This window comes from Cydia pomonella, chromosome 16, assembly GCF_033807575.1.
Source record: "Cydia pomonella isolate Wapato2018A chromosome 16, ilCydPomo1, whole genome shotgun sequence".
Taxonomy (NCBI): Eukaryota; Metazoa; Arthropoda; class Insecta; order Lepidoptera; family Tortricidae; genus Cydia; species Cydia pomonella.
In genome coordinates this window covers 8,853,032-8,866,097 of record NC_084718.1, presented here as the reverse complement: position 1 = coordinate 8,866,097, position 13,066 = coordinate 8,853,032, and the positions used below count along the sequence as shown (strand labels likewise).

The following is a 13,066-nucleotide window of genomic DNA, read 5'->3' as shown; positions in this document are numbered from 1 at the left end:
CCTAACAAATAATAGGTACGTTCATCTATCAAAATGTGATAAGAATACTAAGTAGTGACGTATTCATGTTTAATCTTAAAATTCTGAAATTATTTTGTAGTAACCGGGTACTGTGCGTTAAAAAATTAAATAAAACTAAAGGATGCAGTTTGTTAACAGCAATTAAAATGTTCAATCATTTGACTTTTGACACGAACCGAAACTCACTTGTTTTTAAATACGTTCGACCGTCAATGTCAACGTTATTTCACCTTACTTCGTTGCGTTGGTGTTACTGGCATCTTTGACCTCCGCTTTGGAATTTATAGTGATGATCTGATGATAATTGAAGAATAACATTTTTTTTAGATAACCTGGACTTTCTTAGGCATGGACTATGAGCACGTTTTTTAAATGTATTTTGAGTCACATTTCAAAGCGTTACGCCACTAAATCAATAGTAATCTCATACATCTTCACGCTTACCGACGTTCGCCGGTTTCCGTATTCTGATGCCTGTGAAAACCAATATTATCGGCGGCTCGGGTATCGTGGAGAGTTCGAAATCTTTATACCTAGGTAATATGATACCTACCTTCTAATGTACAACCGTACCTTTAACAATCATATTACTTAATAGACCGTTAGTCGATTTGTCAATGTTTTGTTTATTTGAACTGATTTTATTTTAGCTGTCAGCCACTATACTTTTTGTAGGCAACATGGACTGACCAAGTTTTGCCCGAAAACCGATATGCTTTTTTTGTGAAACATGAACGAGTGTTCTTTTTTGTTTTGCTTTTTTGCCGCACTATATAACTAAAAACTTAGTATTTTAAAATAACCAACATACACGAGCTTGTTCCTTATATCATAGGAAACACAGGTATTTATACAAATGGTTATGTTATTTAAGTTCAGCGACTTAAGTACCTACTCACAGTTAAAAGTAACTTAAAACATGTTTACCCACGCCGTTCCCGTGTTCCTAATTGTCATAGGCGGGAAAGAGGGCACGTAGATAAGACCTACACACGTATACACAGTTATCCTTTAAAAGTTTCACCGATACATATACACGGTGTAACATGAGGAAACCGAAAGATTTTAACAGTGTATTACTGATCACATTTAGAGACTCTAAATGACATATAAACTTTTTCTAAACTAGTTTCAGAGTAGATAGCAATTTTAAAAAAAAACATGTTCTTGTGGAAACTTAGTGGAAAACGCCTTTTTAATGGCGATGATGCCATTATGGGGCGTAGTCTAAATATCTTTATTGATAGATGTCAAAAAGTGACAAGTAACCTGTACAAAAACTAGGTTTTACAAAAAAAAACGTAAAAAATATTTTTCAGTGCTAGTTTTACTATATTTTTTATGTACAAATACATTCAAAAACTTGAAAAAAAAAACAAAAAAAAATTTTTTTTTGGCATAATATACTTTAACTCATATAATATTTTTTCTTTCTTTTGGCCTAAGAAATGCGTGGTTAAAATTTTCGGTTTCCTCATGTTACACCGTGTATGTACTTATACACGTTGTTTTTATTGAATTGCGTTAACTCCGGGGTTTCGGTAAGTACGGTCAACCAATTTGATTCCTAGGCCACTATAGAACCATGTCATATTGACTTCTACGACAGTGTTTATTGAGTGATGTATGTCATGTATAGAGTAGTTCGACAGACGACGACAGAAAGCGACAAGGTTCTATAGTGGCCTAGGATTCAAATTGGTTGACTGTACGTTTAAGGAAAATTAATGGCATAGTTAATTTAAAAAGAAAAAAAATATTTTGTTTTTTTTTTACTATTTTTATAAAAGTAACTAAATGTTGCATATAGCGTTGTTGTAACACGGGCATTACATTTAACTCAACCAAACAATTGAAAACTGTGATATATCAATGTCATTTCTAACATCGATCGTCCGAAATAGTACGTACCTTTAGTAGCAAATGTATGAACTCGCACTAAACACTAATCAATAAGTAAACAGGCCCTAAGGCAAGTGTACACGCTCGTAAGGGCCTTATAATATAAATAAATTATGATTGATTATGATTATCTCCGAAATGGAGTTAATTAGAATATCGGTGTCTTTGAGAAAGTTACTTAATTTAAGCTCAGGAATGCACCCTCGAAATTAACGCAAATAAAAAAAAACACGGTGTATATATCATTATAAAAGTTGACGGCACAAGATATGCTTGTACATTCCGTTTGGAGAAATTATTTTCAGTAATCATTATTCATTGAATGTTAATTCTTTGCGCAAGTGTCTCCATGTGGGCAGTTTTTAACAATACGGCACTCATTTAAATTGTGAGTAATGTTAAGAGTCCTTATTCCTACAGACGAGCGTATTTTGTAAAATGCTTCCTTTTTCATTCAAGATTACGACGTAACTATTAGTATTTATTCAAAAACTGGTAACGTACTTAAATAATCGTTTCCTAAACTAGCGGCTCCAACAGTTCAAATTTTCATTTTCTCTTTTAAACCTCTTTTTTAATGAGTTTTTTTGGGAGTCTTTTCCAAATTTTGCAGTGAGATGTGGCGTTTCGGTTCTCAATTTTGCTATAAACAAGAATCATTTGGTACATGAATGACTACAATTTGATTCAACATATCTCGTACGAGGGGCTGGAATGATTAACAATCGAAGATTCATTTGAAAAAACTGATAAAATACCTTCCGAGTTTTCTTATTTTTTTTGGCGAAAACAGGGTTTTATTATATATTTTTTCCGCAAATTGTACGCATATTTTGCTTTAAAAATAATATTATAGCAAACTGTAACTTTATGTTGACCTATAAAAAAAAAATCATAACTATGGGACCTATATTGCCGTAAATTTATATTTTTTTAAAACACGTATAAATCACGCAGCAGCGACGCCCCGCTCTCAGTCCGCGCGGAGCGCGCTTAGAGGACGGACCTGTGCTCGATTGTCAGGCATTCGTTGCGATCGTAATCAGCTACGGAGTTCCGAGAAGTGCTATATACTGCGATTAGAAAATCTTAATAAAAGTTCATTTTTTACGCTATGCTTAACAGACTCACGCTTATTGATGGATTTTCAGTGGTCCTTTTTTTTTTATACTACGTCGGTGGCAAACAAGCTTACGGCCCGCCTGATGGTAAGCAGTATCCGTAGCCTATGTACGCCTGCAACTCCAGAGGAGTTACATGCGCGTTGCCGACTCTAACCCCCTCCCGCCCCTCGTTGAGCTCTGGCAACCTTACTCACCGGCAGGAACACAACACTATGAGTAGGGTCTAGTGTTATTTGGCTGCGATTTTCTGAAAAACGCATTTTTACTTGAAATTACGTTAGGGTTTGCATTTGCATTATTATTTTTGACCCGGGTGAAGTCCAAGTTCTCATGATGGAGTCAGGAGTTGGTCACCAGAACTCCTAATCTACTCATTATAATCCCATCGTGTTTGGGCTCAAAAGATTTGCCCTGACGAACACCATCGATCTAGATGAGGTCCAGGGTCTCATGATAGAGTCAGGAGTTGGTCACCAGGACTCTTAATCTACTTATCATAACGCCATCGTGTTTGGGCTCAATAGATTTGCCCTGACGAGCACCATCAATCTAGATAAAGTCCAGGGTCTCATGATGGAGTCAGGAGTTGGTCACTAGAACTCCTAATCTACTCATTATAATTCCATCGTGTTTGGGCTCAAAAGATTTGCCCTGACGAGCACCATAGATCTAGATGAGGCCCAGGGTCTCATGATGGAGTCAGGAGTTGGTCACCAGAACTCCTAATCTACTCATCATAACCTCATCGTGTTTGGGCTCAATAGAGTTGCCCTGACGAGCACCATCAATCTAGATGAGGTCCAGGGTCTCATGATTGAGTCAGGAGTTGGTCATTAGAACTTCTAATCTACTCATCATAACTCCATCGTGTTTGGGCTCAATAGATTTGCCCTGACGAACACCATCGATCTAGATGAGGTCCAGGGTCTTATGATGGAGTCAGGAGTTGGTCACCAGAACTCCTAATCTACTCATCATAACTCCATCGTGTTTGGGCTCAATAGATTTGCCCTGACGAACACTATCGACCTAGATGAGGTCCAGGGTCTCATGATGGAGTCAGGAGTTGGTCACCAGAACTCCTAATCTACTCATCATAACTCCATCGTGTTTGGGCTCAATAGATTTGCCCTGATGAACACCATCGATCTAGATGAGGTCCAGGGTCTCATGATGGAGTCAGGAGTTGGTCACCAGAACTCCTAAACTACTCATCATAACCTCATCGTGTTTGGGCTCAATAGATTTGCCCTGACGAGCATCATCAATCTAGATAAAGTCCAGGGTCTCACGATGGAGTCAGGAGCTGGTCACTAGAACTCCTAATCTACTCATTATAATTCCAACGTGTTTGGGCTCATGAGATTTGCCATGACGAGCACCATCGACCTAGATGAGGTCCAGGGTCTCATGATGGAGTCAGGAGTTGGTCACCAGAACTCCTAATCTACTCATCATAACTCCATCGTGTTTGGGCTCAATAGAGTTGCCCTGACGAGCACCATCAATCTAGATCAGGTCCAGGGTCTCATGATAGACTCGGGAGTTGGTCACCAGAACTCCTAGTCTATTCATCATAACTCCATCGTGTTTGGGCTCAAAAGATTTGCCCTGACGAGTACCATCGATCTAGATTAAGTCGAGGGTCTCATGATGGACTCAGGAGTTGGTCACCAGAACTCCTAATCTATTCATCATAATGGTAATTTGATGGTGCTTGTCGGGGTAAATCTATTGAGCCCAAACACGATGGAGTTATGATAAATAGATTACGAGTTCTGGTGACCAACTCCTGACTCCATCATGAGACCCTGGACTTCATCTAGATCGATGGTATTCGTCAGGGCAAATCTTTTGAGCCCAAATACGATGGAATTATAATGAGTAGATTAGGAGTTCTAGTGACCAACTCCTGACTCCATCATGAGACCCTGAACATCATCTAGATTGATGGTGCTCGTGAGGGCAAATCTATTGAGCCCAAACACGATGGAGTTATGATGAGTAGATTAGGAATTATGGTGACCAACTCTTGACTCCATCATGAGACCCTGGACTTCATCTAGATCGATGGTACTCGTCAGGGCAAATCTTTTGAGCCCAAACACGATGGAATTATAATGAGTAGATTAGGAGTTCTAGTGACCTACTCCTGACTCCATCATGAGACCCTGGACTTCATCTAGATTGATGGTGCTCATCAGGGTAAATCTATTGAGCCCAAACTCGATGGAGTTATGATGAGTAGATTAGGAGTTCTGGGGAGTTCTGGTGACCAACTGACTCCGTCATGAGACCCTGGACCTCATCTAGATCGATGGTGTTCGTCAGGGCAAATCTTTTGAGCCCAAGCACGATGGAATTATAATGAGTAGATTAGGAGTTCTGGTGACCAACTCCTGACTCCATCATAAGAACCTGGATGGACTTCATTCGGGTCATAAATAATAATACAAACCCTAACGTGATTTCAAATAACACTGAAACTCTATAGCACTAATGTGCGCAAACGATTGGCATCTTGACTAGGCAGCATGGGTGCGTAGCCACCATGCCAATCGATACGACAACGAAACACTATCTGTCTCTCTCTCGTACTAATATGCACAAACGATTGGCATCTTGGCTGGGCAGCATGGGTGCGTAGCCAACATGCCAAACGTTTACGATACGACAAGGAAACACTATCTGTCTCTCTATCGCACTAATATGCGCAATAGATTGGCTTCTTGGCTAGGTATCATGGGTGCGTAGCCAACATGCCAATCGTTTACGATACGACAACGAAACACTACTGTCTCTCTATCGCACTAATATACGCAAACGATTGGTATTTTGGCTAGGCACCAAGCAAGTGTGTGGCCAACATGCCAATCGTTTACGATACGACAACGAAACACTATCTGTCTCTCTATCGCACTAATATACTTTATTTATACCTGCAGTCATTTACTAACTTCTTCATTTTCCATTGGTGTGAAAGAGACAGAATAAAGAGCAAGGGTTATAGTACACTCTGTAGTCTGTACACTTAGTAGTAGTGTACATAAAAAAAACTACTGTGCGTATAAAATAAAATAAAGAGTGCCCATATGATATCATATAACACTAAAATTAATGTTGCTTGAAATTATATTGAAAACTATCAAGATTATTCTAGTCTGCATTGAAACGCGCGTCGCGTTGCCGGCGCTCGCGTACCGAGCGCCAACGCCATCTATCGAGCGTTATTTCGTGAAATCGGAGAACGCTCCAAGGATTAAGGGCTCTTAACGCTGATGAACTCTACTCAGAGTTCAATATAATCAGGTTAATGACAAATTAGAGCTTGAAAGTAATATATTTTAGATTTAGGATGTTAACTGTAACTGTATATAGGTGCATGAATTCGCGGAAGTTTGAAAACAATAGATTGACGTCATAGACTGCAAAATGACATTTGACCCGCATGCGACTCACAAAGACAAAAAAAGGATAATGACAGACGAGTCACGGCAAGGTGATCATAAACAGGTTAACAGCACTGTCTGCACGAGCATCCTAAACACTGGGGTTTAAGATTAAGTTAAATTAAATAAATGTTCAAGTTAAATAAGTAATAAACTCACGATAACATTATCTCGCAAGCAGAGCAATATTCAACAATATATTATTGATTTTTTTGGAGATATTTTATTGAGGTTGGTTACCTACATTTTAAATTTGTTATTAATTTTTTTAGTTCAGTAAAATGGGGATCCTGGCCACAACATGGCGGTAGGCTAGGCAACTAAATTTTATTATTTTATTTATTGTTGTTTTTTCTCTCTGTATGTTTGTATCGGCAATATCGGCATTCGTTAGTCATAAGTTAGGTCCCTACCGACAAGCGCTGCGGCTTGCCGATGACGATGCCGATGCCGTGGCATTACGCTGAGTGTGGGTCCTTTTTTTGTCCGTGACTTTTATACCCTCTCTTATATAACTATCTGGTGTGATGTAAATAAATGTATTTTCTTTCTTTCAACACAACGCCGCCCAGCGGCGGCCCAGCTGACAATTCTAATAAAAAAGCTATGGGTCAAAGTAGTTTAGACAAAACTGTAGGTTGTGCTACAATAAAATCACGTAGAGTATGAAGCAGATTTGGGGATAATAATTATCTTTAAAGCCATCTAAGATCAACAGCATTCTCTTAAAGGTAACACGACGTAACAAAGAGCTGTATAGGGTTGAAAGTTCAACAAGCCTTAGCATTGGCTAATTGCAGCTACTAGGTATAATACAAACAAACGGACACGAGCTCGATATAATCTTATAGTGAGTGCAGTGTAAGCACACGACTCCAAGTATTCCCACGGCTACACACGGAAATGAAAGACAAAGACGAGATGTCGAAATTGTGCAAAATGAGACGTCCCGACTGGCAGGTGTCAAGAGTCAAAATGATCGATGTTGTAAGTTTGTGAGGAATATCAGAAACAAAAGTTAATTAAGCCATACTCGCTCGAATGCATCACGAACCTCACGAAATTTAACATCATTAAAGTTAATGAAAGGTGAATTGATGATCGCTTTAACCATGTGAAGGTTTTGACTTATGTTGACATTGTAATTAGGTACAGCGAGAGCAAACGGGGTCAAACTTGATAGATAAGGAGACAATTATTGTGACCTTAACGCGGTTTATCATAGGAAAAAATATGATATGTTGTAAATTGAGATAGTTTACAGTACAGTAGACATTTAGTTTGCATGTTGTACAAACCGGCAAAACATCTACCGGCAGTACCTATGTAAAAAATCGGTAGGTACTTAAAAATCTACTTGAACACCCACATTTATTATTTGTAATGATTTGGATTTTTATAATGTAGTAATATCATATACTTAATATATTTCTTTAGATTATAATTGAGTTTAATGTTTATTTATAAAATGTTTACTGATGTTTCAACTTGTAACTGTTGACCTACAAAGGCCATTAACATCTTTAGCGATAATTTACTGAATGGTTGAGCATATCAGAATAGATTGTACTTCATTTAAAATTACCTTTTCTCCAGCGAAATTTCAGTCCACACGGCATTTTCACAAACACAAACTCACGAGAACATGTAACCTTCTTTACAGTATCTTTAGCACTGAACAAAACAATTGTCGTAAGCAGAGTTAGTACCTAGCGAGTCATATATACATATGGCGATGTATATACATGCGGTACACCACGTGCTTATCAGTTCGTAAAACTCAACTGTTACCTGAGCAAATATTACTAAGGGCAAAGAATAAGGTAATGTGTACCGAACTAAACTAAACATCAGTCATTTAAGAAATGAGTTCAATTATCTGATAAAACGCAACATATTATTTTTTAGAGTGGGTATTTTATAAAGTTGGAGTAAACAACAAAGTAGCAAGTTAGTAACGATTAAATAATTTAGACCCAATGTCACTTGGATAGATTGAGTTTTACTCTAATTCCACTAAAATTCGGACAGTGTGACACGACCAAATCGAATCAATTGCCGAGCTAAAAGATGCTGAGTTGTTGCTTTTAGAAAAAAACTGGTACGATTTTGACGTAAAACATGGTTTGACGATAAGTAATTAATTATGTATGTCTCAAACAGAATCTTCTTCATAAAAATATTATAACTTCCGTGTATACGATCATAAATATAAATCTCATTTAAATTAAATGTATGCATAATTATGTAAATCATTAGAATACCATCAATTTTGTCCTTATACATTAGTAAGATAAATAAGTATTGAGAACAGAATACCTACTTACCTAGTTGATAGATCACAGTGAGTTTTTTTTAACATAAGAAGCGCCCGCCCCTTACCCGTCCAAGTGATTTAATGCACCTTTTAAAGGCGCCCTTACACTGGCATGTTATTGTTAAAATTTACAAGCAGCTGTTCATCAACAGATCCGCATTCGTCACTATAAAAAGCAACCTCGTGCGCCGATTTTAATGTACAGAGTTCGGTTTAGGATCTCTTTGCATTAGGGCCGAGATTTATTTTGCATCCTATGGGAGGAACCCTAAAAGTGTAACGGCTGTCCCAGCTGGCTGATCGCGTGAAGCAACGCATTAAAAACGCGAATTAAAATTCTACAATTTACACTAGAAATGTTCACCGATCTAGCAATTATCGACGCAGATAGAACAGATAATTTGCAATTTCATCAAATACCAACGATTTATTCGTTCTTTTCATAAATTTAGATCGTCATAAAAACTAGCCAACCACGGTTTTTAAATTGAATTAATCGATTCACATTAATTTTATTTTAACTGCACAGAAGTGAATTTGAACCTTCTTAAAAACTAACATGTTATTGAAATAAAATTGTTGATTGAATAAGAATCAATTATGGTGTAAATAAATCATGCAATCCGCATAATCGCCCAGGAAACAAATATTGCCCTTAAATCATCAAGCTTTATGGTGAAAACGTGACAATTCGGGAATACGTAAAGTTTACAGAACAATTCACACTTTCTGACGAGTAAGAAACACTTCATAAATTTTCTTTTCTTCACACATGCTCGTAAACGGTTTTATTGTATGACAGCATACTGAGATGGAATGAGGTATATTATGCACACGGGCGTAATAGTCCATGTGCACATTGAGCATAATATTTATAAATGAGTTTAACTTGTAAAATACACACGTTTATAAATTATTATCTTTTAAATATTTAATTTGTTTAATTAAGTAGCCGTTTAAAATATTTTTACACAATTTTCGAATTTTTAAGAATTATTTGGCTTAAAATTTAGTTTTTTCTTCGCAAGTTTGATGAAAAACATCCTGTGTGCCACGGGCGGAATAATAATTAATTACGAACTCGTGTTAATTAAGCCCTCTCCTTCGTCTTCAGGCTCAAAACTAGGGCTTGCTTGTTCGTAAATTCTTGTTTAATACACCTTAGCCCTTAATACACAATGTACGTACTATAACATAAAAGGGAGTATAAACTATGTTTTACATAATTACCTTTCTTCGAGCCAAATATCGCTTTGAGTGTCGATATCGTCCTTTTCTTCATTTTCCCCATTTGTTATAACACTGCACTAATTACACAAGCAACTGTTATAGACATCGGATCACAACAGACAGAAATACACCCCACACCACGACCTCGAGTTTTTCAGTCAGACGGTTTTGCTCCTTTTGCCGCTCTTATTTCCGTGGTACTAAAATAGGCCCGCCGCTACACTTGCACCGGCGCAGACGCTACAGGCATCAGTCATATGCACGCGGATCAAACGGGAACCCCACTCAATGTACATTAAAATAACTCAAGCAAACAAAATGCCCCTACTTATCCGCGCACCATAAATCCAGAGATTGTAGACACGTTGTATCTCTTACGCTTGCTAATTTTTATTAAACATCGGCGCCTCAATTTGCGGCTTTAATGTTATCAAGACTCCATGTTATCTTCATTTGTAAGCACGGACTGATAACGATGTAAGCGGGCAAATGGCAATACACACAAGTTTACGTCGAACTGTTAAGCTGAATACTGAGGCATATATTAGAATCGTCAACTGGTCGATACACGCGCACGTCACTAATCAAGAGGTCGATGTGGCGAAGGTATCATAACCCGCTGGCCGTTTACGACTAACGAATTAATCCGATAGTAGTCCAGTGGGAAAAGGATCCATCGCAGCGGCTATTCTTGAGCGAGCAGCGAACGCAACTAAACACGCAGCGACGCGGGCGCAGCACGCGAGCATAATAGAGAGCTGACCGGTATACGGTATGACACAAAAATGGTCACAGAACGAACCCCTTTTTAACAAAGTTCAGCTTCCGTCCAAATCCAATCAAGCGATGAAATGGGAGCATTCCATAAGGACCGTTTCAATGGTGCTGCGTTGACAACACCGGAGGCGACATCCGCCGAAATTTTTCAAATTGGAATTTAACGAACGGCACTTTCGGGGAACATGCAGCCGGCTCGATCAAGACTGTGCGTTTGGACCATACATAAATCTCAATCACAAGGGTGCGATGCGATGTGTTGGTTGTGAGAAGAATATAAAAGGTTAAGCAAGGAGAAAAGGGACAGGCGTATAGCAAAAAATTATAAGTGGCATTCCGATCAACAACAAAAAATGGTGCAATCTGTAGCACAGTATACAGCGAAATAGATACACGTGATAAAGTTAATATATTATTTTTTGAGTACGTATTATAATTTCTACTATCTTTTACTACTTATTATAAATTATAATAGTCGAATTGCTGTTAGTAATTTCTAGACAATTTAAGCTGTCGTTATCCTAACCATTATAAACGGTTTCTATTATAGTAACAAATCACACAACGGGACGTAAGAAACTCATTAGAGACAGCGCCTAATTTATGTCCACTTTAGCCGTCGGGCTTCAAACGGAAATATTACGCATCCTCTATAGTTCAGCTCTAATTTAGTCCTGACGAAAATTGCTTCCTCGGATGTGACTTATAACGGCTGTTATTCTGTTGGTGTCTCTGTCTCACTGTCTTCCAAATGATTAATAAAAATATTTTATGAACCGTGTAACATAGTTATAGTTATCTCACTTTCTTTATTAATGAGAAACTACCTATTAAATATAAAGCTCCAAGCTTGTGTCGCATTTTCTATAGTTCAATCAATAAGGCTTTATTAGAAATAATAATTCTTTAGGTATATTACGTATATTAAAACGCGCTAAGGCGATAAAAAATAAGGTAAGTTCAATAAAAATTGCAAATAAAATGAATAAACCAATTTACCTTCATTACTTCGTAATCTCGCACGTTTTAAGGACAACCATGACCCAACAGTTAAGATACTTAAATATTTTATTAATATCATATTTTCAGTTTAAATATATGGTAATTATGAATATTTCGGTGAAAACAACCCTTTATTTTTTTATTTTAGGTTAATATGTCAAATGGTCACAAAATCATATCCGTCATATTTGTTTACATTATTTGCAATTTTATTGAACTCCACTTAAGTAAATTACTATTTTGTTTCTGAAATAGGTAATACGTAACTAAGGAAGAAAAGTTATAAGCTGAAAGCCAATAAATAAAGAGAGAAATTGACTATTGGGTTACTTAACAATTTACTTAAGCCTCATGAATACAATACATGGTGCAGCGTTGCGTAAGCTTCCAGACTTACAATTACTAAATACAGCAGAAAACCCAGACAGAATCACAAATAAACCAAACAATGCAACCAAAAGCACAAAGAAAATGCCCTAAAAGCATGAACGGCCGGCGCATTGTGGTGTAAGACAAAGTGTTAGTTTGTTATTGTTTAGTCTTACCATTAGATTGTTTGGATTTTCAAATACTTAGCGGGTTCTGGATGGTTTCGAAACATGTATACACAAGTCGTGACATAGTGGCACTTATATGAGTGAAGGACAATTTGGCTAACACTTGTAAGTCCGTAACCTATGCAACAACAAATAATTTTACACGGCCTTTTGCAAAGAAATAGCAAAACAAGCTTTATATATAAGATACATAGTTACTTTGTTTAATGGTTATTTGGTTGTTTAGGTCTAGTTCATTACCGAAATATGTAATTAAAAATGTTATTCATATTTTTTATTTGCATACATTTTGTCACGACTCCACCCACATACACGTCGTATACATATGTGTAGCTTTGGCCTGTTGCATATGTAAAGTACGTTCGCGAAACGTCAAGAGCTTTATATTCACTTCAGTTAATCCAACGACTTGCGCCCACATTGCTTACTCGTAACTGATCTACCGCCATGTTTCCAGTACATTTAAGCCAACTTTAAAATATAACCACATTATTAAATTTCAAATCTTGCAAAGAGAAAGAGATGTTATTAACGAATTCGATCAGTAATTTGTGCAGAATTCAATAGTGCGCGACGTATCGCTGCCTCACACTCGGGTGAACATCAGTTTACTTTCACAAACTCTTATCGGAATACCCATTTTGCGGAAATATGAAGTTTATATCACTTGGAATAAGGGTGTTTATG

General features: G+C 37.3%; 1 protein-coding gene across 9 annotated transcripts in view; it reads right to left on the bottom strand.

The window, feature by feature from the left end:
• LOC133526105 (putative uncharacterized protein DDB_G0282133) overlaps positions 1-13,066 on the bottom strand; it is a 54,804-nt gene that overhangs the window by 23,790 nt on the left and 17,948 nt on the right. For 2 of the 9 annotated variants that reach the window (XM_061862574.1, XM_061862575.1), the window contains exon 1: positions 10,044-10,766. The exons of 1 other annotated variant lie outside the window; for it this stretch is intronic. In XM_061862574.1, coding sequence (XP_061718558.1) covers positions 10,044-10,104 — 61 coding nt within the window. In that variant the 5' untranslated portion in view covers positions 10,105-10,766. Of the gene's footprint in view, positions 1-8,081; positions 8,347-10,043; positions 10,881-13,066 lie in introns of those variants that run through there. 6 more of the 9 variants (XM_061862567.1, XM_061862570.1, XM_061862568.1 and 3 more) reach the window with 6 other exon arrangements.